A 26,831-nucleotide genomic window follows, 5' to 3' on the forward strand; every position below is an offset into this window, starting at 1 on the left:
GTGGTCTCCAAATCTGTTGTAGCCTTTGGCAAGATTTTTATATCACAATTGAAAACAGATGCCCTTTCTGCCCTCTCCCTTGTTGTCTGAGTTACTACCATTCAGAGGGTGTGAGCCATGGCAGTCTCTCATGCACCTTCAGAACGCCCTGCAAGAATCCTCATTAGACATTCCTAGCAGAAGTCTTGCTGTGAAACACTCTGCAATAGAGAATAGACATGAGAAGGTGCCAGATTTATGAGGTTCTAGTAATCTGCTTGGTGCATTCTGAATGTTCCTTGTCACAAATCAAAACACCAGTCCTAAGGTTTAATATAAAACATCTCTTCACGCAGTTTCTATTTTGTTATTTGTTTGTTTAATTTAAATTTTAGTTAACATACAGTGCAATATTGGTTTCAGGAAGAGAATTCAGTATTTCATCACTTACGTACAACACCTAGTGCTCATCATAACAAGTGCCCTTCTTAATACCCATCACCCATCTAGCCCTCCCTCTCTTCTCTTTCACCCTCTTCCCATATGTTCATCTGTTTTGTTTCTTAAATTCCACATATGAGTAAAATCATATGGTATTTGTCTTTCTTTGATTGACTTATTTTGCTTAGCATAATACATTCTAGCTCCATCCATGTTGTTGCAAATGGCAAGATTTCCTTCTTTTTGATGGCTGAGTAATATTCCTGTGTGTGTGTGTGTTTCCTACATTTTCTTTTATCCCACATTTTCTTTATCCATTCATCAGTGATGAACATTTGGTCTCTCTCCATAGTTTGGCTATTACTGATAATGCTGCTATAAAGAGTTTGAATCTGTATTTTTGTATCATTTTAGTAAATACCTACAAGCGTAATTGCTGGATCATAGGGTAGTTCTATTTTTAGTTTTTTGAGGAACTTCCATACTGTTCTCCAGAATGGCTGTACCAGTTTGCATTCCCACCAACAGAGCAAGAGGGTTTCCCTTTCTCCACATCCTTGCCAATACCTGTTGTTTCTTGTGTTGTTAATTTTAGCCATTCTTACAGGTATAAGGTGGTATCTCATCATGGTTTTGATTTGTATTTCCCTGATGATGAGTGATGTTGAGCATCATTTCATGTGTCTGTTAGCCATCTGAATGTCTTCTTTGGAAAAGTGTCTATTCATGTCTTCTGCCCATTTCTGAACTGGGTTGTCTGTTTTTTTGGGTGTTGAGTTTCATAAGTTCTTTATAGATTTGGGGTACTAACCCTTTATCGGAAATGTCATTTGCAAATATATTGTCTCATTCTGTAGGCTGACTTTTAGTTTTGTTGATTGTTTCCTTGGCTGTGCAGAAGGTTTTATCTTGATGAAGTCCCAATAGTTCATGTTTGCTTTTGTTTCCCTTGCCTTCAGCAACTTGACAGTTTCTATTTTACAATATTTAAACCTAATGGAAAATATTTAATCCTAAAGGACTACATAATCCTAAGAAAAGCTAAAGCATACTGTCCCTAATGGACTGTATTTTTGTCACAGGATCTGACCCTAAAATATGCCTGCATTTTATATATGTGACATTGAGAAGCTATAGTATCAAAAATCACTATAAATTCTTGATTAAAAGAAACTTATTAGATATAACGATGAAATATAATGTGTGGGCTTTGTTCAGATCCTGGTGTAAATCAACTGAAAATTAAACAACAATTGGGAAAATTTAATATGTACTGAATATGTGACAATATTAAGTAGTCATTGGTAATTTTGTTAGGTGTGATAATGATATGGAGATTATGTAAGGAGATGTCCTTATTTTATAGAGGCGCATACTCAAATACAGAGATGAAAAATCACATCTATAATTTATTTTAAAACACTTCAGCAAGAATCAACTGAAGCATATATGGCAAAATGTTAATAATTGTTCAGTCTCAGTGATGGGCTTGTGAGTTTACTATAGTATTTTCTCCACTGTCCTGCATATTTGAAAATTTTTATAATTCAAAGTTTAAAAGATCTTTGCACATTGGATCACAGACAGGACAGTGATTTTTCAGCTAAGTAGCACTATTTTATGATCACAGTGGATGCTGCTTTACTGTGCCTTTTGTCACATTCAGCGATATATAGCAGTGCACCTGGAAACTAGATGATTTCTTCATAAGTGGGACATTATAGTAAAAATAAATCAATATTCTACCCTTAACCAGCCCTGCCCCCCATACTCTGATTTTAAACTTGGTCTATGATTATAGGAGGTGAAGTAGCTCAGAGGCAAAAACTGAAACATACAGAATCCTAAAGCTAGTATTTTAAACATTTTGTTTCAACCTTAGTTTTAAAAAAGAACAATCTTAAACTGCAGTTGCTAAAGTCATTTCCTTCCTATCAAATTGTAAATTCAGGGGCGCCTGGGTGGCTCAGTCGGTTAAGCGTCCAACTTCGGCTCAGGTCATGATCTCACAGTTCGTCAGTTCAAGCCCCGCATCATGCTCTGTGCTGACAGCTCAGAGCCTGGAGCCTGCTTCAGATTCTGTGTCTCCCCCTCTCTCTGCCCTTCCCCTGCTCATTCTCTGTCTCTCTCCCAAAAATAAATTAAAAAATAAATAAATATTCAAAATGTAAATTCAACAACCTGGATTATATTAACATATATAAAATATTGGCACTGTCTCAGGCACATGCTTGCCAATCAATGGCCTGTCTTCTTCCTTCTCTGTTCAGAGATTTTGAGCAGCTGTTACTATTAAATCTACCTGTGCTGTTTCTTCAGACAGTGTGTTTTTGCTGACAGTATGTTCCAGTACTGGATATTGGTAAGATTTTCTTATCTTGGGATATTTTGATATCTCGACCATGAAATAAGTTGAACTTATTGATGGATATAATAACTTTACATTGCAGTGTGGACTACTGGTGGAACAAAACATGTTGTGTTTTTATTCCCACCTACATTTAACTTGTAAGTTCTCTTTTTCCTTATTTTTCATCCACTTGGTGTCAGTTGTAGATTCCGTAGCAAAGGGTATCTTGCTGTCCCCTTTCTTCAGCCTCAACACTTTAGTAAGCTGTGAGTATTGGCCCCTCATTTATTATGATTATGATTATTAAGCAACAATGCCTATGTGGAGATATCTTAACTTAGAATTAGTGTTAAGAATAAAGTCCTAATTGTAACAGTGAACACCCACTGAGCTCCTGTCCTATAACGCATTATTGAAAGTGCTCTGGGATGAAATGTTGCACTGGTGGAATGCATGGGACTAGAAGACCTGCTTTCTGTCTTCAGCAGTGCATGAACTTTGTGGACATAGGAGAAACAGTTACCGTGAAAAGGGTTTGGCAAGCACAAGCGAGTGCCATGGACTGCAAGAGTGGTATAGAGTCAAGAGATTCTTTCCAGCTGGGGCCAGCATGGCTTCCTGAGCATAAAAAATTTAAACTGAACCTTCAGAAACAGGTTAAATTTTGGCAGAGAGAGAAAGGGAAGGAAACTATTTCTGTGTGGTAAATGAGTATCCTCAGGAGCCAGGAGTCTTTGGGTAACTGTAAGTAAGAGAGTTTGGCTGGACGGAGGACCTCCTGTTGGGACCCAGCATGCTGAGGGCAGGAATCTGGATTATAGGAAGCACTGGCCAGGCAGTAAAGGTTTGGGGCAGTAACATGAGTAAGGCTGTGTGTTAGGAGCTCCGTCTGGCTGTGTTGGCCTCAAGATAGGTTGCAGGAAGGAGACATCAAGACAGGGAAATCAATTTGGAAACCACTGCAGAATAGTTCAAGTGGGAAAAGGAGTAAAAATGTACATTTGGGTAATGACAGCAGAAATAGAAAGGAGGCATGATTACCAGACATGTTGCAAAAGAACTGACTAGATCTGATGAATGAATTTAAGTCCTCTTTGAAAGAGAACGGGAAAATGCAAGCTGTTAACTGTAAGTTGAGTCATACTTCATATGACTCAGTTGAGAATGTTTGAAAGAAAACTTTTCATTTTTTGCTTATTTATAGAAAGGTAGCCCCACCCTTGTAATTATTAAACTTTACACAATCCTAAGAAGGGCTGTTTACTTCCTCCAGCCTTGGCTGCCTTTTTATCCATCCCTAAGAATTAGGAGGACGGTGCTGTGGAGAGGGAGGAAATGTAACCTGAAACTTTACTAAAATATGTTGGTTCATAAATGAAATGTGAAAGCACCTCCGAAAAAGTAGTAATAGTCTAGGGGGAGGAACCTGGAGGTCAATGCTGGAGGATCAAGTCATGTAGAAAAGGCTCTCTTGAGAGGATGTTCAGTGTCTTTCAGTGGAGTAGCAGAGCCCCCTGCAAGGAGGGAGCTGGGGAATAAATCCTCTGTCCTACTTTCTTCCTTCCCATTTCTTGATCTCCCTTTCTCCAGTCTAGATGGCAAGGGAACCCACTGGTGTAATCATACAGGTCAGCCTCCTGAGGCAGAGAAGTGGGGTAGAGAAGAGGAGAGAGTAGAACTGGGGGTGCAGACAAAAGGGAACAGTCACAGCACACTCTTTACAACATATAACAATATGGGGGGGGGTGCTTGGAAGAAGATCTTCATGGAATCATAAAATGTTAGACCTGGAAGGATCCTGAGAAGTAATTCTCAATCTCATTTTAGAGATGGGGAAATAGAACCCTATAGGGGTAGCAACTGGGTACAGTTAATTGTCACAGAGCTGAAAAGAAAGGACAGACCTTTTGATGTGCAGCCCTGGATCTTTCCAGTTGGCTAGGTAGCTTCCATATAATCACAAATTCGTCAGGTCCATGGCACAAGGTCAGCCACTCTGCAAGGGTGAGAATGTTAAGGAGGTCTCAGTCATTATTCAAGGGAACATGTAAACATTATAGAGAAAACCACTGCAGTAGGACATGTTCCTGTAACTGAAGTTAAGAGTCATTGTGGATAATCTAGAAAGTATAGAAATGTGTTAAGGAGAAAATAAAATCACCCATCATCTACCACAGGGATAATAACTGTTAATGTTTTGGTGCTTTCTTAAAGTTTTTAAAAATTAAAATTTATATAAATACATGTATGTGTGAATGCAAAAATTAGTATCAATTGTACATATAGTTTTTTTCAAGTGAAAAAAGGCTTGTTTTTTCACTTGATAGTGAATAATTTCTCAGATAGTAAATTGTCTTAGGATCTGAGTTGTTGTTTTTTTTTTTTTTTTTTAAGATTTAATTTTGAGAGAGAGAGAGAGGGTGTGTGGGAGAGGCAGAGGGAGAGAGAGAATCCTAAGCAGGCCCCATGCTGTAAGTGCAGAGCCTGGTGTGGCACTTGATCCCACGAACTGTGAGATCATGACCTGAGCTGGAATTGAGAGTTGGACACTTAAGTGACTGAGCCACCCAGGCACCCCTAGATTCTAAGTTTTAATGGCAATAATATTTTTTAATGGATATAACATAGTTTTTTAAATGTTTCCTATTATTGGACATTTGTTTCTATATTTTCTGTTGCTATACATATATGTGTGTGTGTGTGTATGTGTGTGTGTGTATGGGTACACATACACATGTACACATATATACATATACAAATACTTGTACTTATCTCTAGGATACATTTTCATAAATAGAATTGCCAGCATAAGCATTTTCAGTGGTCCTTTCTGGTGGGTCACAGTAGAAAGAATATGGCCCTGGGATCAGACATCCTGATCAATATTCTGCTTCTCCAGTTTCCGGATATGTGACCTTAGGCTCAGTCTGCTCAGCCTCATTCTCTTACCTGTTAACCAGGGATCATACTGCCACCCACACCCCCCTCCCTCCCCAGTGCTGTGAGGAGAACTACATGAAGACCGTGCCTTTAAAGTGGCTGAAACATAGGGAGTGCTCAGTACATGTTAGCTCCTTGCTCCTATGGGATGAGTTAGTTTGTACGCATGTGTGTGCACATGGCTGGGTGTGTAGAATGAAGGGAAAAAATAGAAGACTGTAGTCACTATAAAGAAAAAAGTAAAATTGACTTGAAAAGAGACAAATTTAGACCATGAAGATTTCTTTCATGGTCTTGATGGTATTGATAATGAAGATAGAAACGGAAGTCCTCAATGACTGTTTTTCTTTGCACTGGGCTGTCCAGTAAACACTTCTAACCTTGTTCCCTGTCCTCTCCCTTCCTAAGTGCTCATCTTCAAACTCTACCAGCGGGCAAAGCACGTGTACAGCGAGGCTGCTCGGGTGCTCCAGTTTAAGAAGATATGTGAAGAAGCACCTGACAACACGGTCCAGCTGCTGGGGGACTTAATGAACCAGAGCCACGTGAGCTGCCGGGACATGTATGAGTGCAGCTGCCCTGAACTGGACCAGCTGGTGGACATCTGTCAGTGAGTCTGGGACAGCAGCATGGGGGGGCTGTGGGACACGGCCATGGAAACTGTTGAAATGAATGAAAAAAAAATGCAATATTTTCATAACCTTCTAAATGAAAGGGGATCCTTCCCCACTTCCTATCTGAGGTGTTGTCTATGATACAGAGCTGAACTCGTTCCCTCCTAAATATCTGTAGGAGAAATATTGGAGACCTGACTCCAATAGCTTTATGAATCAGTTCTTTGGAATCAGTTCTTCACAATGCCTTTCCATCTTCGGATGATTAGGTATTTCAGGGAGATTTTCTTAGCCATGGCCCTGCTGTTACTTTCTCATCATATTTTAATCAATGGTATATCCACTACAATGGGGGCCCTGCCAGCATCTCCTGTTTGGTGTCCTAAGTGTAGTAGATTTTTTCAAAGGAAGGGAGAAAACAGAAAAAGGCCCTCAGACCTGATAGTGTATTTGGGGGCAGGGGAGGTTGCTGAAGGAATTACTCAGAAAGCTTTCCAGATTTAGGTTAAGCAATTTGGAGAAATGAGGACTTGATGAAAGCCTGGCTTATAAATGGTTGGTTGAGACAGAAATGTAAAGGGGAAAACTCTTTCACAAAGCCTGAGAACAGCTTCCTTATAATTGTTAGAGAATGGGGATAATAGAGTAGAATGGTCACTTTACCCAGAAGGGATTTCATTGACCTTGGGAGGACTGAAAGGGAAATTGGGAGGACTCTCAAATGGCTAGATGTTATTTCCACTGTGAGAAGATAATGCAGAACTGCCTGCAATTAGTAATGAAAACAAAATTAACCACTTGGCGCCTATGGCTTGCCTCATTCATTACCACACTTCCAGCCTGAAAAGTTTAAATCACCTAGCTCCACTAATCACAGATGGCATGTGTAACCCAACTTGTAGAGAGACTTGAACATAACATTGATGAGAATCACTCTGCTGGCATCAGAGTTTGCTCACTAATTGCCAAAATGCCTTCCAGAGCTTGTTCCACTATAAGTGCTCTTTTCTGAAAATATCAAGGGCCCAGTAAATGGAAGGGATGAGTATTATTCAGTTCTGGAAATTAAAAGAAGTGGAATGATTTGTGCAGAAATCAGGCAGAAGTGTCTTTGCCTGGAGGGTAGTGGGGTAGTTTGACTCCCCCCTGAAAAGCGGTGAAAGGGCATTGGTCAGCCTCCTGGAATCCCCTAGTGAACCTTCCCTTCCTGGGACTGTCAACCAGCTCTCACTCTCATGGAGCCTCTCATGGGGAAAGAGGGGAGTGACAGTTAAAAATAAATTGAGTGGTAGTGGTATAAAAAAAAAAAACAGTGCTATGAAAAAAAAAAAAAGAAGGGATAGAGTATCATGGTTGGATGGGTGACCTTTATTTTTTTTTTTTATGGGCTCTACATGCATTTTATTTTTTTATTTTTTTCCAATATATGAAATTTATTGTCAGATTGGTTTCCATACAACACCCAGTGCTCATCCCAAAAGTGCCCTCCTCAATACCCATCACCCACCCTCCCCTCCCTCCCACCCCCCATCAACCCTCAGTTTGTTCTCAGTCTTTAAGAGTCTCTTATGCTTTGGCTCTCTCCCACTCTAACCTCTTTTTTTTTTTCCTTCCCCTCCCCCATGGGTTTCTGTTAAGTTTCTCAGAATCCACATAAGAGTGAAAACATATGGTATCTGTCTTTCTCTGTATGGCTTATTTCACTTAGCATAACACTCTCCAGTTTGGATGGGTGACCTTTATAGTAAGGGTTGAGGAAGGCTTCTCTGAGATGGTGATGTTTGAGCGGAGACCTGAGGACATGAAGAAATGAGAATAGCAAGTGCATAGGCCCAGAGGTGGGGATGTGGCTGTCACATGTGAGGAAGAGCTGGACAACTCATAGGCTGGAGGGCAGTAAAGGAGAGAGTAGCAGGTGATGAAGTTGGGGGGGAGGGGAGTGGGGAGTCACAGCACAGGGCCCTCCTAGGCCACTGGAAGGACTTTGGCTTTGGGTGTGGAAAGGTGGCAGTGGAAGTGCTAAGTGATCCCATGCAAGGCGTGCCTTGAAGGAAGATTCAAGATAATTGTTGTGTGGGTGAAAGACAGGAATCAAGATGACTCCTGGGTGTTTGGCCTGAGAAAGTTTGCTTGTTTCTGTCAAAGCCACATTTTGGGAAGCGGTATTTCACATTTTGGGGGGCAGAATTCTCTCATAGGGCCATAAGGTAAGAAAGCAGGAGGGGTCCTTCAAGACCTGAGCAGGCACTAGGAGGTGAAGTGATTTGAACAAGTAAATGTATTGAGTTGGTGTGAAAGGTCTGGTTCCTCATCCAGTGCTTTTGCCATGCCTCTCTCTCTCCCCTGAGTTTACTGAGATATGATTATGTTGGAATGTGGGTCATTTTCCTTTCCAGCTTTAAAACTTTAATAATGGAGGTTTGTGTTGTCCTAGTGTGCAGCATGTGAACACTGGACAAAGCCATGTTGAGCGGGGTAGGCAGTGTGTGGAGTAGGAGGACAACTGAGTTGAAGTTAAGAAGGTTGAGTTCCAGCTCTGCCACTTTTCCTTCTGAGCTCTGTGATTTTGCATTGTTGTCTTGTTTTATGATCTCCTGTATCTTTTTCTGTTCTAACCATCTATAGGTCTCTCTCTCTTTTTTTTTTTTTTTTTTAATGTGGTTCCAGTGAGGGATCTAATGGCTAGGTCTTAAAAGAGTTTAGAAGAGCACCTTTTATTATTATTTTTATTTGTTTTTGGAAAGTCCTTTCTTAATGCCTTGACACTCAAATTTAACACTTAAATTAACACTTACTTATTTTTTTTTAATTTATTCATTTTGAGAGAGAGAGAGAGAGCATGAGAGACAGAGAGAGAGGGAGAGAGAGAATCCCAAGCTCCCATGGTCTGCACAGAGCCCGAGGCAGGGCTCGATCTCACGAACAGGCAAGATCATGACCTGAGCCAAGATCAAGAGTCCGACAGACACTTAACTGACTGCATCACCCAGGCATCCCTAAACACTTAATTTCTCAAAGTATTTCTGTCTAGCTCATTTCCATCAGCTGCATTTCTTTTTTTTTTTTAATGTTTATTTTGCGAGAGAGAGAGAGAGAGAGAGAGAGAGAGAGAGTATACGTGTGTGTGCATGGGGGTGGGCCACAGAGAGAGAGAGAGAGAGAGAGAGTCCTAAGAAGGCTCTGCTCTGTCAGCACAGAGCCTGATGCAGGGCTCAATCCCATGAACCTTGAGATCATGATCTGAGCCAAAACTAAGAGTTGGACACCTAACCGACTAAGCCATCCAGGCGCCCCTGCTATGTTGCTTTTCTGAGGAAAATTCAGTTGTGTCTAGTATAAGGAGCTCAATCTCTTTTTTATGGGCTTTTTTATTTGGAAAGTCAATTGCAAACCATCAAAATTAGTTTCTACTTATTCGATAATCATATAGGGATCGAGTTTCCCATATTGAAAGATTACCTTTTGTTGTGTTGTAAATATTGGCCAGAATAGTTGTGTGGTCCCTAAACTTCTGATTTAATTAATTTTTTCTTTGTTGTCACTGTGACCAGCAGATAGTCTCCAAATGTTCCAACTGGTTGCCAGTTACTAAAAGGCCCTACGTGGCAGAGCAACCTCCTAGGAAGACAGACTGGGGGAACTAAGTAGATGCAGTCATTGATGCCATTCCTCCCTACAGCCAGCAAATGCTTTGCTCCAGGGTATTTGTGTCCTATGTGGCACCGAAGTCTAAACTCCGCTTTCAAAAGCTCTTGACACTTGTGTGTGTGCGTGTGTGTGTGTGTGTGTGTGTGTAAGGGGAAAGAGGAAGGAATGCAGAAGAATTAAAAAGATAGTGGTGAGATGGGGTGGTTAAAAGTGAGAGAGAAAGACGGATAATAGTCGTGGAGGGTAAATGAGTAGAAAGGTTCAAATGCAAAATGAGATGTCCTTAAGCCCTAGTTCCTCCTGAAGCTTCATGACTGTAGCACTGGGCTAGGCAGGGGAGGTGCTGGATGTGCTGGGAAGGGCCCTGGCAAGGCCTGGGCCACTGGTACCATAAAGTCAACCTCTGGTAGAGTATTCTTTTAAGAGTCACGATCATCTCCACACTTCCCTGTCCCCTTTAAAAGTGTTAACACCAGTGGGGAAGGCATGACTAAGACTGGGCAGCCTTAGATGGTTGGTTGCCTTCCCGAGACCAGAGGAGGGAGGAGGGAAGCTTAAATGGGTTCAAGGAGCAACAAGGCCAAAGACAGTCTTTACTTCCAGGTCTACTTGTGACACTTTAAAATTCCTTTAGTTTTCCTGAAGGCCTGCTTGGAAACTATTTGTATGAAAACACAACTAATTGATTGAGTGAATGAAGGATTTTAATGCCTAGATACTTAGGGCACTTACATACAAGCTAAATTTTTTTTTTTAGTAATTTTTAAAACTTTTAATTTAATGTCCAGTTAGTCAACATATGGTGTAATATTAGTTTCAGGAGTAGAATTTAGGGATTCATCACTTATATACAACAGCCAGTGCTCATTACAGCAAGTGCCCTCCTTAATCCCCATCACCTATTTAACTCTTTCCCCCGCTCCCCTCCCCTCTGGTAACCATCAGTTTGTTCTCTCTTGTTAACAGTCTGTTTCTTTGTTTGCCTCTCTGTCTCTCTCTCTTTTTGTTCCCCTTTGCTCATTTGTTGTTTCTTAAATTCTACATATGAGTGAGACTATACAGTATTTGTCTTTCTCTGACTTATTTCGCTTAGCCTTATACTCTCTAGCTCTATCCATGTCATTGCAAATGGAAGGATTTCATTCTTTTTTATGGGTAATATTCCAGTGTGTGTGTGTGTGTGTGTGTGTGTGTGTGTGTGTGTACATACATACCACATCTTCTTTATACATTCATCAATGGATGGACACTTGGACTGCTTTCAGAACTTGGCTATTATAGATAATGCATGTATAACTTTGAATTAGTGTTTTTGCATTTTGTAGGTAAATACCTAGTAGATTGCTGGATCGTAGGGTAGTTTTATTTTTAACTTTTGAGGAACCTCCATACTGTTTTCCAGAGTGGCTACACCACTTTGCATTCCCACCAACAGTGCAAGAGGGTTCCCCTTTCTCTGCATCCCCTCAAACACCTGTCATACAAACTGAAATCTTATTGTGATCTGAGCTAGACTATATTCAAAAGGCATCTCTAGGTAGCTAGCCTATAGGAAAATGTGTAAGAAGCTGCTATATGACCCAAGCAGAGAAAAGAGGGGGAAAAGAAAGAAAAGATCACTGACACTTGCTCTGTTTGTCAATTGAGCTTTTCACTGCTCTTTAAGAGAAAATCAGTTTAGCATTCAAAGAAAGGGCCAGGGAGGGAGAAGGAAACTACATTTATGCTGTTAAGCTGTTTATTATTTTTATTAAACTAATGTTAGAAAACCTCAATTATGTGAAACAAAGTATAATAGTGAGAGAATAAGATGAAACTTGCCCAATTATAAAATAATTCTTCTAAATGAACAAAATGTAAATTTTAAGAAACAGCTAAATTTTAAAGTAGGATTCGTTGAGAAACACAAAGCAATTTTCAAACCAAGTCAGTTATATATGAGATAGCTCATTTGTTATCAATTTTCCTGGTTATATTTAAGAAAAAATAGTTAATGTCTTTTATTTCTGTTTTGACACTTGCTGAAATTAGAGACCTCATTGCTGCATCATTGCCAAAGCTATTAAGGGAAATGAATGACAAATGTTAATAGGCTAACAAAGATTACAAAAGTTAATTTGCTGTCTTCCTCAGAAATCTTTTCAAACTTTACTCCATGGCTATGCTGCTCAGCCTTTTGCACCCATTCTCCTGAGCAGGTCAGGGGAGAATGAAGTGTAAACTCCTGTTTGTATGTTTCCTTCCCCATGATCTTGAGGCTAATCTTTACACTCTACCAAATAAAGGGACAAGGCCCTTTCCACTGCGCTTAGGGGCTCACTTCTCTTTGGGCCCCTGTCTTCCGCTTACTGTCCTCTCCACCCCCCTAACCCTGTTCATATATATATATATATATATATATATATATATATATATGCCCTTTGCAGAAACCAGCTCATCTTTCAGGGCCTTTAGTAGCTTACGTTTCTCAAACAGACTTGTAGTTACATTTTCTTATACTTTCTCATTTGAACAGTATTTGAAGTCTGTGGTTTCTTGAATCTAAAGCAATCTGAGTGTTTCTAACTTGGCTGCAAAAGTCATAGAAATTCTTCTGGAAGTTCTGTTTTCCTGAGATTCTAGCTGGAAGATTCTAGGCTTTAGAGCAGAAGCTAGAAGGCTTTCCAGATATAAGATATATTACCAACAGGTTATATTTATATATAATATATATATGTGAGCTGTCTCACATATAATTAAAAGTTGTTTTACGTACTTCAAGAAATTCTTTTTTAAAATTTAGCCATTTCGAGGGGCACCTGCGTAGCTCAGTCAGTTAAGCGTCCAACTTTGGCTCAGGTCATGATCTCATAGTTAGTGAGTTCAAGCCCCATGTTGGGTTCTGTGCTGACAGCTTGGAGCCTGAAGCCTGCTTCGGATTCTGTGTCTCCCTCTGTCTCTGCCCCTTCCCTGCTTGTGCTCTCTCTCTCAAAAATAAATAAATAAACTTTAAAAATAAAAATAAATAAAATTTAGCCATCTCTTAAAAAATGCATTTTGTTCATTCAAAATGATATTTTATAATTGGGTGGACATTATCTCTTCATTATTGTACTCTGTTTCACATAATTGAAGTTTTCTAACATTGATTTAATAAAAAAATAAACAGACTGGGTATATATTTTGACATTTTAAAACAAGTGTAATAATCCCAACAGCTATTTATTACAATCTACCAAATATCTAGAATTGTGCTGGGCTGGGCCTGGAGAGATATAACCTCTCCCTTAATTCAAAATATTCTGAATTAATTTAATACCCATTTGTATAATATACAAGTATTTTGAAATAAATAAAATTGAATTGAAATACGAGGCACAATCCCTTCTTTCCTTCTTTGTAGCAAGGCTATGTTTACTGGATCTCCCTCCACCCTCTCCCCACCCCCACCCCCACCACGCCCTGCTTTTTTCTGTGCCTTGTATCTTAGTAAGTGCTTTATGGTCCAATCAGCTCATTTAAAGTAGGAGATTTTAGCCAGGCTATATTGGATGCCTGGAAAGTTAGTTATATGATTACTTTTCAGTGATAAAAGGATCAAAGGGAGCATTCTATAATCTGCCTAACTCCTCTCGCCTTTGTTTCGTAGATCATACTAATAAAGGCAAAGGCTGCTTTGGTTGTTTTGACCAACCCTTCCACATTATTTCCCAATCTGGTCACCACAAAGAAGTGGTATTTGGGGGATTCTAGGGTTTTGGTGTTCATAACTCTTGTATTGCTCTCTGATGTGCAATAGCTCAGAATCTATATTTTTAATGTCTTAGTGTTCTCTTAGGAAGAACAAGGCTTGCCTTCTTTTTCTTTCCTAATATAAAGTTTATATTGGTCTCCTAACTTTTGGATTTTTCCCTGAATTTCTATGGCATATGCCAAAGGGCATATTAAGCACCAGTTTAGAACACTGCAGACAGGACCTCTGCCTCTGTGAGTATATATAGCTGGGCAGGCTGCAGACCAGGTACTCGGGCGGCCCCCTGATTTGTGATCACAAGTGCCATTGACTCAAGGGCAGAAGGCTATTTATAATAATAGCATTTATCATTTTCTGTTTGGGAATTTGAGCCCTGATGACTTCATATCATGTGGCTGATGCAACCCAGTCCATTTTCATCTGCAGCAGGCAGGGTGGTGCCAGAGCAGCTCTGGGGACTCAAAAGTGAATATATTTGCCTAGAAATACTTCTAGTTTCTGCTTTCTGGAAAGTGGCAGGATACTGAGGAAAATACACCCTTTGGCACAATTCCTATTGGTTTTGTAACCAGTTAGAAACAATACTCAGTTTGCTTTAGATTCAGTTTTGAAACAACAGCTTTCAAAAACTTTTCAGATGAAAAGATGTAAGAAAACATGTCTGAAGTCCATTGAAGACCATAAAAGACCTGGTTGATTTAAGTCCAGCACAGTGGCATAGTCTGGATCTTAGAGAATCATGTAAGAGGCACCCTGTTGTTCTCTAGACCAGGCCACGGTTGGCTTCTGTGTCCCAATTTTAGGGTCTTCCAGAAATGCTTCGGTGACACCTCGGTTTTTTCAGCATCTTCCATGGGTAGCAATAGTTTGATGTCACTGCGTATCACAACTTTCTTTTTTTCTTTGTGATTGAAAAATGGCCCTTTGCCAGTCTGGGAACTCAGAATTATCCTAGAATCTCCCAGTCAGAGAAACTTTCAGCCTGGATGATAGGAGTCTGGGCTCTGTGCAGCTGCTGGGCTGTAAGCTGAATGTCTGGGGGACAGCAGGAGATGAGTAATCTTTATTTGAAAGCATTTTGTTTTCTTCCGTACACATCTATTTTCATTTGAAAAACATATTTTAATGAATACAACAGATAATAAAAAGGAACCAATTGAGGGGCGCCTGGGTGGCACAGTCGGTTGGTTAAGCGTCCGACTTCAGCCAGGTCACGATCTCGCGGTCCATGAGTTCGAGCCCCGCGTCAGGCTCTGGGCTGATGGCTCGGAGCCTGGAGCCTGTTTCCGATTCTGTGTCTCCCTCTCTCTCTGCCCCTCCCCCGTTCATGCTCTGTCTCTCTCTGTCCCAAAAATAAATAAAAAAAAAAAAAAAAACGTTGAAAAAAAAAAAAGGAATCAATTGAGAAAATCATTGAGGGGAAAATGAATTACTGGTGTGCAATAAATCCGATGTCCTAGAGGAGGGTTAATATTCTATTGATATTTTCCAGGAAGTAAAGTAGCTCATTTAGATGGAAAAAGAGAGACAAAATTGTGCTAAATTAATTATGGAGTTTTTAATCTGCTATGAATTTGGAGCAAATTTTATTAGGAAGAATTGGAAGTACATGTTAACCTTTATTATCAGGATAAATTACATCTTTAAAAAATGAGGGACTCTTGTGCTTTGTGTAGGGCCTTTCACTTGGGTATAAATCTTTGGTTGGAAGCTGGCCTGGGTGATGGTGACTAAAATGACCTCTTTTTGTGTGGTGGTTTAAATAGTGGTTTCCATCCGGGTCACACATTTTGGCTGATGGTAAATTCTGAGTTCAGCTGTCAGAGTAGTTCCCAAAGGTTCAAGGAAGATGCGTTTGGACTTGTAGAGGCCACCTTCCATTTTTGTGGAAACGTCTGTATAGCTTCCCATTAGGTTTTAAATAGACTGGTCTAGAGTTTAATAACATGTTCCTTCTCGATAAATTTATTCAACGCAAACCCAGGCTGTCTGTTCTAGGGGACTGATACTTTTATGGGGAACAGCCAAGTCTTACAAACACACCTTAAATGACTACTAGAGAAAGCCCTCACTTGTATAAGACTTGCAATTTACATTTTGATTTGACTTCATTTGGAGCCACCTTCTGATTCATAGTTGATCATGTCTGCTGTCTCTTTTCCTTTTACTCCCTCCTCTTCATCACCTGTAAGCTTGCCACATACAACTCTTCAATTGGTGACTTTATAGAATCAAGACTTTATAGTGGATTATTGCCAGCTTTCACTAAACAGGAGTAATGCTAACTTTTACTACCTAGAGAAAAAAACCATGGGCTAGTTTTAGATAAAATTAAATTTCAAATCACCTTCTGAAACAGTGTACATTCCTTCATGTCCTAAAATGTTTGGCAACACTTAACTACCCCTTGATCCCCAAAAAAACCCCACACATATTCTCTCCTCAGGCTGTGTGTTCTAGAAGCACCAGGCAAACCACTCTTACTTTCTTTTACAGGTTCTAATTTTTTTTTTCTCATTGTTTTAGGAAGTTTGGGGCTCAAGGGTCACGACTCACTGGAGCAGGATGGGGAGGCTGTACAGTATCAATTGTACCTGCTGACAAGCTGTCCAGCTTCCTAGCAAAGGTGCACGAAGCTTATTACCAGAGGAGCGACCGAAACTTAACATTCGAGAAGCAGAGTTTGTTTGCTACCAAACCTGGGGGTGGGGCTTTGGTTTTCCTTGAGGCCTAAACAATGTAAAAAATCTCAGAGAAACTATTTAGGGCATTTAGGAACTGGCAGAACTTCTTATGCCACAGTAAATTAATCCTCTTTCTGTTTTGTATTATGATGAACGGTTGCTATTATCAAGATGTATTTCCAAAGAAACGGTTGAAAGCTCTCTATGCTTCATAATGATTATTTTTCCATCTTAAACTATGTTTTCTACCAATAAGAGCCAAAATTATGCTTGGGCAGATCTTTTAAGGATGATTTACTGACATTTATTGATTTCAAGATTTTTAAAGATGAATTGGTAAAAGACATTTATACTGACCTCATGGATTAGACTTGAGTTAAACATGCTGCTACAATTAAAGGGATACAATTGAATTGTATATTCTTAAATACAGTCCATTTCTGGTTTCTCTTGACACTCTTCTTCTTCACAGTTGTAGTCTTCTGTTGATGATGTTGATGATGAGAGTGATGCCAGAAACTCTCTCTCAGTTCGAGCTTCAGAACGCTATTAAAATAATCATAATGAAAGACTCACAAATTTTCCCGGATACTTGAATGTGAGGTTACTACACTCACTAATTATCAAGACGAGAAGAATTACCTTTTTTTTTTTTTTTTGGCCAAGATGGATTTAGGCTCATTTACTTTTTAAAAGCTATGTGATATCACATAAACAATCACTTTCAATTCTTTCAGCCCTCAGCTGTCTCTGTCACTTAAAATAGAGAAACTTACATAAAAGACACTCTACACCTTACCTCTATTCACACTAAAGTAGTTATCTGGATGATAATTCAGATAATTCAATTTGTTCATAGAATTTACTTTCTTCCCACTTTATGCTACCTCTTCTCAAATGCCTCTCTGATCCACAGGGCACGCTTACTTGCTCTGGGAAACCCCATCCATGCCTCACAACCCTTTGGGGTGTGTCTAGCAGGTCTCATTTGTATGTGTGGAACAGTGTAGGACAGTTATGCAGGTATGTGGGTAAGAGTGGGTTCTGGGGTTGAGTAGGGGTGTTGGTGAGTCCTTATGTGTTCATCAAAAGTGGGCAGAAATGTTTAGCCATGTGGTGATGGTAAGTGAATGGCTTTCTCACAAGAAGGTCTTCCTGAATTATATGAAGATTTAACCCAGAAAGTAATTTGCTGCTATAACCAGATAATTGAGACAGCAACAGTCTTATGGCATAAATTATCCAGAAAATTATCACACTTTCGTATTATTTGATGACTGTTTTGCTCATTAATGTGCATCTTAAACACTAGACATCATCTTGAATCTCAGTTTTGGAGAGTCTGAGGCAAAGCTAGTTTTAATATTTCTCAAAGGACAACAGTCCTATTTAAATGACTCGGAAATCCATTCTATTCTAAAATAAACTGCAGGTGCATTTTCATCTTGAAAGAAAGGTAAACGCTTGAGAAAGCTTAAGTCAAATATGTTGAATGAATTTTGAGTTTTTAAACACCCAATAATCCAAAATCTGAAATGATTTAAAATTAGAATTCTTTGTTTTTTAATACTATTCCATTTTCCACAGAAGATCTGTGGTTGGTACATAATGACTTAAAGATACCTGGATTACTATAAAAAAAAAAAAAGTGGTACTTTCCGTTGCTTTGCTATTCTATTTAAACTTTTCATCATGAGGTTCCTTCTTGCAGTACGTGATTAAAAACTTCCATTGTGCCCTCTGCTTTGGAAGACACAGTTGTTCTAAGCCAGGGATCTACTCTTGTCTTGGTGTCTGGCTTGAAGAAAAGAACTAGTTTTCAATCAAACCATCACCAAGTGTCATTCTAGAAATTATGAGAGATTTCAACCTTTTCTGGAGAGGATGGGGCTAGGGCAACTGGAAAAAAGCTTTATGAAGAAGATGGAATTTGAGCAGGGCCCTAAAGAATGAGTCGAATATGAAAGCTGGGGAGCAGGCACTGCAGATGAGTGAATGTATGAGTATGGGCAAATAAACATGGTGTGTCTGGACACCTCGGTTTGTTTGCCCTGGGATACAGTGGAGGATAAGATAGGTTACGCTGGCTGGAGGTAGCTTTTGAAGAGCTCTAAGTCTAGCATTTAGATGAGGGGTTGCCAACCAGTAGCCCACAGGCCACATCTGGTTTGCAGATACATTTAGTTTGGCCCCCAAGTATTTAAAAACTTGGGGTTCTCATCAGAAATTTTATAGGAGAATCTGGATTATGGATGGTGAAAGATCTGATTATCCCCTGCCCTCCATTCCTGGGGATGGGGGGTGGACAGTGAACTTAAGCTGAGGTATAGCTGCTTTGTTTAGATGATGTTGGACTCTTCAGTGTGCTACAGTTTCCAAAACTTGTAGTTTCCCTGATACTCGGCCCATGTACCATTTACCAGCCGAGGTCACCTGCCCTTCACCAGCACACTGGCACAGTGGCTTTCTTACACTAAATAATTCTCTGTACCCATGTCTCTAGCCGTAGTAGTTAGGGGAGACCAAGAAAAATGGGAGAAAGAATTTTTTTTGGAAGTAAAGAATAGTCCTATTTGTTTAATATTAAACATGCAGGTGTTCTACTCCCTTCTCTCACCTTTCTGGCTCATATAGAAATTTCATTAGATGATCTACTCTCTGTTTTTGACGTTACACTAGTGGCCAGTGAGGACTGTTCTCGAAGACATGCTAAAAATAAAAAGCTCTCTCCTATTCCTGACCTCAGCTGGCTCAACCTTCAGATTTATTGCACCCCTTTCTCTACATGTCCTTGCCTGCTGGAAGGGAAGAGGAACCTTCAGATTTAACAGAAGTGCCCATAATTTAAGGAGGAGCCAAAGGGGGAGGGGGGGGACAAAGAAAACTGGAAAGACAGAGCAGGCTCCTTTATTTTCTTTCTTTCTCACACTTGAGTCCTGTTTAGAACCTTATAATTTCTGTCTTATGTTGAGGGCAGGGACCATTCATCTAACGCATTCATTGGAATCCAATGTATTATTGTTGAATTATTAATGGGAAATAAAATATGACTGCAAACACTGATAAAGTTTCTATTTGAAATTTTGACTGCATTTGGAGGTCTTCAGTTGCATGAACTGTCCATGGTCAGAAGCAAGGGATGAGGATAAGTGGGCATGAGGTTGTCACTAATATGTAAAACAGAGATGATCTTAAATGTGCATGCAGATGATTAAAATAGCGTATTCTACCTTGTCACTCACTGTAACTTGGATGTGAAACCATGCAGTGCTATTGAATATTGTCCAGTCCAATTAAGACAAGGTAGAGAGAGAATTCTCAACTATTTTCAAAAAGGAAACATACCAGTTTATGTAGGAACTTGTCAAAGTCATTCTTAGCTTCGTAGGGTTTCTTGGTAGCCTTCGCCTGGAGTCTAATCAAAAAATTTTTTAAAAATCAGTAGCCAAACTAATTGTTTTATACTGACACCAACTAAGAGCCAACATTTACACAAAACTTAATATTCTGGGCATCTGCTGGCATTTTACATATATTCATTCAGTTACTCTTATGAAGTAGGCACTACTGTCACCCAGTATTATAAATGATGAAAAAGGCTCAGGTTCAGTAACCTGTCCCCCCAGTCCTCCAGCTAGCACGTCATACAGGATGTGAACCCAAGCAGTGTGACTTGAGCCTTCAGTTCAACCACTGTGTGCCACTGCTCCCCAGGAGTGAAGCATTCTCTTCATGAGATGGTTTACACAGTATTTGCTGAACTGACTTCACTCTCCCGTCTCCAGTGCAGACTTTAGGGGGCGTCAGTGGGGAGGGAAGAATAAGAGGGACTGGCAGGGAGAGATTTGGGGGGAAAGAGCGGTGGAAAAGGCTAAAGCATGAGGGTGCTCACTGGACTGGAAGCCCATGGAGGCAGGAATCCAAGAATCTATCATGATTTTTGTCACCAAGTACTCATTTAAGAAATACTTATGAAGGAGTTGAATAGCTGAATTTAGGAGGCTGCAGAAACCTTTCCAGACATCTATGGATGAGGGGAGAGGCAGAGCTGAGCTAGGCTAGGCCAGGATGGGTAAGAACTTGGGACAAGGGAGAAACATTAGCAAGAGAAACACAGCAGACAGGAAAATGAAAAGGGATAGATGGCTATTAATTTCACAGCAATTTTCAAGGGAGACATTCTAAATGATTTTTTTCCTCCATGGAATTTGTAGGAAGAAAACATTCTGAAAATTCCAATATACTTTGCTAAAGCATAAAGTTTGGGTTAGCCCACCCCCCACAAGGCTGCCTCTAGGTTTTTTTTAGCACTTGGCATAGGGCACCCAGGACGGCACAGCAGGGCTAGCTCTTAGGGTCTCCTGCATTAGAGCCACGCGACCAACAAATGCCTCCTCAAGTATTCTCTGCTTTATCTCTGTCCATTTTATCTCCCCAACTGGCTTTTCTCTTCACTTATTATTCCCCTCTGGGTCTGTTCTCTCCTGCTTTCCTCAAATCTGGCTTTCACAGCTTGGGTCTCTTTCTCACAGTCCTAACCACACTCCAGAATATCCCTGCTGTCCTTTCTCAGTAACACCCTTAGAATCTCCCTCAGGTGCCAGTCATACTCAATTCTGGTTCACCTCACTTTGTTAAAATCAAGCCATCTTCCAACTCACCCTTTTAATTTGCAGTGTCCTGTTCCTTTTTTAAAAATAACACTTTTATTGACATATGTCTCATACCATTAAATTCACCGTTTTAAAGTGTATAATTCAGGGGCAACTGGGTGGCTCAGTCGGGTAAGCGTCTGACTGGTCTGAAGCGTCTTGTGGTTTGTGAGTTCGAGCCCCGCGTCGGGCTCTGTGCTGACAGCTCAGAGCCTGGAGCCTGCTTCAGATTGTGTCTCTCCCTCTCTCTGCCCCTACCCCACTTGTACTCTGTCTCTCCCTGTCTCTCAAAAATAAATAAAAACGTTAAAAAAATTTTTAAGTGTACAATTCAGTGCTTTTTTAGGACACTCACAATTTTGCATCATCCCCACTACCTAACCTCCATTTTTCTGTTTGCCTTTCCTTTCTTCTCCATGAGTATCTCTTTCGAAGATTACAGATATACTTGTATGCTGTGCCCACAGATTTAATAGGCATTTGAGATTTATATACACAACTGAATATTTCCCCTTTAATTTCTCCAACTGTTATGGAACCTGGTCGGCTCACCCGGCAGAAGAACCAACCAGCACATGGCGATCTTGGAAGGCAGGTGGTTTATTTTACACCAGCGGGCTCAGAGGAGATCACCCTCCTGAGGTCTGAGCCCCAAGCTTAAGCAGAGGGAACAATTTATAGTTTGTTACTTCCGCATTCCCCATTAGTAATTTGGTGCGCTGGGCAAGTGGGGTAGGAAGAAGAACCTGGAAGGGGAATTTCCCTAGCAGTCCTGTCGGCCATCTTGTAATAGATTTTTCCCTATCACAACAATGTCCCATTGCATAAAACATATCTGAGTGCTTCTTGCAAATTGCTGTGACTGTTCTACATTCTTCTGTATATTCTCAGTGATGAGAAATCCCATCCCATACAGATTTGATTTGGGGGAACTTGTAAATGTCACCTGGGATCAGATCTTATAATTTAGGTATTGTGAAGGGGAAATTTGGGTGATAAGATTTTTTGTGAAAAGTGAGACAAGATTCTAAAGTAATAGGCTAGATTTTTCTCATGTGACTGGGAAACTGGCTTTTTAACTTTGATTTTATTTATTTAAGGTTTTAAGTAATTGCTACACCTGACATGGGGCTCAAACTCACAACCCTGAGATCAAGAGTTGCAAGCTCCATTAACAGGCAGCCAGGTGCCCTAAAACTGGCTTTTTTTTCTTTTATAATTTTAAAATGTTTTTATTATTATTTAATATTTGAGAGAGAGAGAAAGACAGAAAATGTGAGTGGGGGGAAGGGCAGAGAGAGGCAGACACAGAATCCCAAACAGGCTCCATGCTCCAAGCTATCAGCAGAGCCTGACAGGGCTCAAACTCATGAGCAGTGAGATCATGACCTTAGCTGAAGACAGACACCCAACCGATTGAGCTACCCAGGCACCCCTCGCGAGAAACTAGTTTTTGTTTTTTTTCAATTTAAGTATAGTGTACACACAATGTAAGTTTTGGGTGTATAACACAATGATTCGACAGCTCTGTAGGAGACTCGCAATTTAAGTTCCAAAATAGGAATTAGAAGATGAATGGCACACAGCTGTGGCTTGTCTGCAGGGCTGCACTCACCTGTCAATTTTGGGGCACGTGAGTATGCTAAAAGTCGGTTAGTCTCAGTACTTTATAGTTTTCGTTTTTCTACTCAATTATAAAATAAATGTGCCCCCCAAAATGTTTGTATCTATAGCAGAAGAGGAACAAAGAACTAGCCCAAGAGAGACCAGCTAAATAGCCTGTTTTTCTAGTTTACGTCTTCCGGAGGGCAGGGCATGTTTATGGGTTTATTTTTTAATATACGAAATTTACTGTCAAATTGGCTTCCATACAACACCCAGTGCTCATCCCAAAAGATGCCCTTTTCAATACCCATCACCCACCCTCCCACCCCCCATCAACCCTCAGTTTGTTCGGTTTTTAAGAGTCTCTTATGCTTTGGCCTTGAGCTTAAGCCCTAAAGGTGGAGGAGTAAAAGGAGATGTTTAGCAATGAATTAAATTAGTAGAGTAGTTGATTCTGTAGACAAAGCAACTTATTCAGATGGACAGTTAAGTAGAAAAATCGCTTTGCAGATACCTGAGTTGATGTATTTTTAAATAAACCTATCGTAGCTTTATGTAATACACTTGTTCAATTAAAATGTTTTTTGTTTTTTTTTGGGGGGACAGAGAGAGACATAGCATGAATGGGGGAGGGGCAGAGAGAGAGGGAGACACAGAAACGGAAACAGGCTCCAGGCTCTGAGCCATCAGCCCAGAGCCTGACGCGAGGCTCGAACTCACAGACTGCGAGATCGTGACCTGGCTGAAGTCGGACGCTTAACCGACTGCGCCACCCAGGCGCCCCCCAATTAAAATGTTTTTAAGCACTAGAAAGTTGAGTAAGGAACAAACCTATCAAGCTCCTTGTCAATTCTTTCCTGCCGCTGTCTTAGGAGTTTTATTTCTTCATTAATTCTGTGCTTCTCTCTATAAAATCAAAATTTCGAGTTAAATTTTAAAGTAAAGCAGGCATTTCTACTTGGGAAAGAATAAATCAGCAATTTGCTGACTTCTACATGTGAGCAAAAGCCCTTCACAGACCAGTTCTTCAACATCCCCCCCCTACGCACTACGTGGTGGGAGGACGCCCCCAGCCCAGCCCCTCCTATATATACATACCAAACGCATAACCCATGACACCTGAGTAAGGTCTGGACTCCACCTTGCTGCTTCAGCAGGGGCCCTCTTACAAAGCGTCGATGCCTGTGTGTGCGTGTGCATATGTGGTGGGGGTTGGAGAGCTGGGGGAGGTGGGAGGGAAATGGCGCCCCTCAGAAAGCAGATTTTCTACAAACTTTTGTCCTGCTCACTGGATAAGACCTACCTGGCTACTCTTCCATTTATCTCTTTATTGTATTCGATTCCTTAATACTGCTCCAACTGTCACCCCTGCTCCAGGGAGCTCATCCTGCAAACAACCTTTCTGTGCTCCCAGGGCTCATCTTTGTAAATCAACAGTACTCCAGTCTCTGTTCCCTGGAGCTCTCTCCTGGTCTCTCCATGCTGGGTGCATCCCTCCAACCACAGTACAGCAAAGCTTCCTTCCTTCCTTCAACCCCCTGATACTTGCCATGGCTCCACAGCTCTAACGTACACCCTTGACACTTACTAGAAAAGAATCTCCAAATCTTTTTTTTTTTTTAATTTTTTTTTTCAACGTTTATTTATTTATTTTTGGGACAGAGAGAGACAGAGCATGAACGGGGGAGGGGCAGAGAGAGAGGGAGACACAGAGTTGGAAACAGGCTCCAGGCTCCGAGCCATCAGCCCAGAGCCTGACGCGGGGCTCGAACTCACGGACCGCAAGATCGTGACCTGGCTGAAGTCGGACGCTTAACCGACTGCGCCACCCAGGCGCCCCAAGAATCTCCAAATCTTTTAAGACACTCAGAAGTGACTCTCCTCACCGGTAAAATAAGGAGCTTAATGCAGATGATTTCTATGATTACTTCCAGCTCACAGCACTTATGATTTTACATTTAACAACAGTTTGGCATCAACTTACATCCTAAAATCCTTTTGATTCTTTGCAAACTGTCTTTTTGCTTCTTTTATGATATCACGGTAGGTTGGAGCAGGTGGTGTGATTGGCTTATGGTTAAGGAAAGATTTGTAATTAGAAACATTTGGGAGAGTAGGACAGTATCCGTTACCGGGGGGACCAAGAGGGCCATCTCGCCCGGGCTTCCCATTCATGAAGGGTCTCAAGTGTGGACATGAATATTACGTCCAGATTTAAACTGAGAAGACAGAAAGAAGGAGGATCCATTAGACCACGTTAAACTGTGTCCCATAATCTGAACTACACCACCCACAGTGCACTCAGATTTAATAGTTTCTTAAATTCTGTGATTACTTTTTGTGGTGTTTTGTGTGTGTGCCTGTGCATGCACACATGCATGTGTATGTACATTAAAAGCAGCAATTTGTTAAATTAAATATTTAAAATGTATCAAAATTTTTTAACCTATTGAAGCATTTCTTCATTTCTACATATACCAAGAACCTCAAGGTTTCTTGACTTCTGAAAGGCTCCGGAGGTGCATGGCAGTATATGTTGGTTGCCTTAGTTATTACAGGGAAGAAAGATGGTAAATAGAAGGTGTAAGTGTGCTGTTAAAAAGCCCGGGGCTCTTGTCCCACCTGTTTCTGGTACAGCCTGTGGTTGTGCTCCTAACCCTGGTCTTAAACCCACATTCGTGCCTTAACAAAGCAGGCACTTCCCTTCTGAATTCCCTTCCCTTCAGCAATTGGTGAATGACTCCAGGAGGCAGCTCTCGGCTTGTGTTAAGAGAAGACCTTAGCCTCACTGATAAACTAGGAGCTCTTTAAACCTCTGTGATTACCAAGACACAGGGCATGAGGCTGTCCTTGTATGGCCTCCGCTCCTCCTCCTGAAGCACTCTTCAGTATTACCTCTGTCTTTCTCTGACTGCATTATTTATGGTCTCTTTCAAGGCTGTCCTTGATGCTCATTTTAATCTTATTTATCTGGTATGAGAATGTTAGGAGCAGTCCAGTGGATTTGGTCTCTGGAGGCAGGACCACATAGGTACTTAACTTTATGACCTTAACTTCCTGAGCATTGCATCTCAGCTGAGGTATCTAGAAGGAAGAAGATGAATGGCTCCACAAGAAAGATTCTCAAAATGAACTTACATAAAATTCATCTTTCCTATGAAGCTCTAAACTACTCAGGAATTATCTTCAATCACTTATAATTGGAAAATCAAGGTCTTAGAATCAAGGAAAAGGTCACCTGGTTTTCTCTGCACTCAAGACTACTTTCTCAGCAATGCTAGAAGCGGTAAGTTCTCTGGGTTGGTCACAGAACCTGTTTAAGCAGGCTTTTTTTTTTTTTAATATGAAATTGATTGTCAAATTGGTTTCCATACAACACTCAGTGCTCATCCCTAAGCAGGCTTCTTAACAGCATCACTGACCATAGAGGGAAGAAGTGCTGACAGCAGAACACACTCCATCCTACCAAGCACAGAGTTTGAGAGGTGCTGGGTGATTATTTTACCCTAAAATGGATCAAAAGTCTCTGAAATAGGCTTTAGAGAAGACTATTCATTGATACGTTCCAAGTTTTCTTTCCCCCTTAATTATATCTAGGTTTTAGAATAAGATTTTCCTTCAAGAAAGAGAGGAGCCTGACTTCACTGGTTAATGTCACAATGGCATATGGTTCCTGAACTTATGGTTTCTGATGAAAAGTTCATTTGTACTGTGTAGGTGGAAATTAAATCAGTACTCTGATAGCATCTGGCATCCCCAGGAGGCAGACCAGCAACTGCATGTGCACAGGACGAATAATCATTATTGGCTTCAAAGACTTATTCAAGATACAGCCCTTTTCAAGGCACCATGAAGCAAAATTGGGAAGTCAACAAAGTGTGTTTCTTCAGTATCCTTTACTCATCTTCTCTCTTGATGCTCTTATTTCAGGACCCTCTTAGCTCTTCCTCTCTCCTTGGCTGGCACTGATGGGCCATTACCCAAAGATTGTAGAGGGAGTGCTATCCTGGAGACTGAGCTCTGGTTCTGGCACTGTGGTCAGAACCTACCATTTAAGACATGGTAGCCAAGGTAGTTAGCCAGGCTGGCCCTCTTTTTCCTTGTCTGTAAGGGATGGGGGTTTAGTTAGGTGGTCTTGTGGCTCTCTTCCTGATCTGATTTTCCATGAAATAGAATATGAGCCTA

At 40.7% G+C, this 26,831-nt stretch overlaps 2 protein-coding genes across 6 annotated transcripts in view; one reads left to right on the plus strand and one right to left on the minus strand.

The window, feature by feature from the left end:
* Nucleotides 1-16,590, plus strand: part of GALK2 (galactokinase 2) — a 138,568-nt gene extending 121,978 nt beyond the window's left edge. For both annotated transcript variants that reach the window (XM_086710654.1, XM_025918644.2), the window contains exons 9-10: nucleotides 6,119-6,320; nucleotides 16,232-16,590. In XM_086710654.1, coding sequence (XP_086566780.1) covers nucleotides 6,119-6,320; nucleotides 16,232-16,439 — 410 coding nt within the window. In that variant the 3' untranslated portion in view covers nucleotides 16,440-16,590. The remainder of the gene's footprint in view (nucleotides 1-6,118; nucleotides 6,321-16,231) is intronic.
* Nucleotides 16,591-16,668: 78 nt separating this feature from the next.
* The window catches only part of FAM227B (family with sequence similarity 227 member B), a 206,083-nt gene continuing 195,920 nt past the window's right edge, over nucleotides 16,669-26,831 (minus strand). For all 4 annotated transcript variants that reach the window (XM_086710650.1, XM_086710652.1, XM_086710651.1 and 1 more), the window contains 4 exons: nucleotides 24,631-24,703; nucleotides 23,478-23,552; nucleotides 19,735-19,804; nucleotides 16,669-16,935 (listed from right to left, as the gene is read on the minus strand). In XM_086710650.1, the coding sequence (XP_086566776.1) occupies nucleotides 16,813-16,935; nucleotides 19,735-19,804; nucleotides 23,478-23,552; nucleotides 24,631-24,703 (341 nt within the window). In that variant the 3' untranslated portion in view covers nucleotides 16,669-16,812. The remainder of the gene's footprint in view (nucleotides 16,936-19,734; nucleotides 19,805-23,477; nucleotides 23,553-24,630; nucleotides 24,704-26,831) is intronic.

This window comes from Puma concolor, chromosome B3 (assembly GCF_028749965.1).
Source record: "Puma concolor isolate L17-30 chromosome B3, mPumCon1.1.hap2, whole genome shotgun sequence".
Classification (NCBI taxonomy): Eukaryota; Metazoa; Chordata; class Mammalia; order Carnivora; family Felidae; genus Puma; species Puma concolor.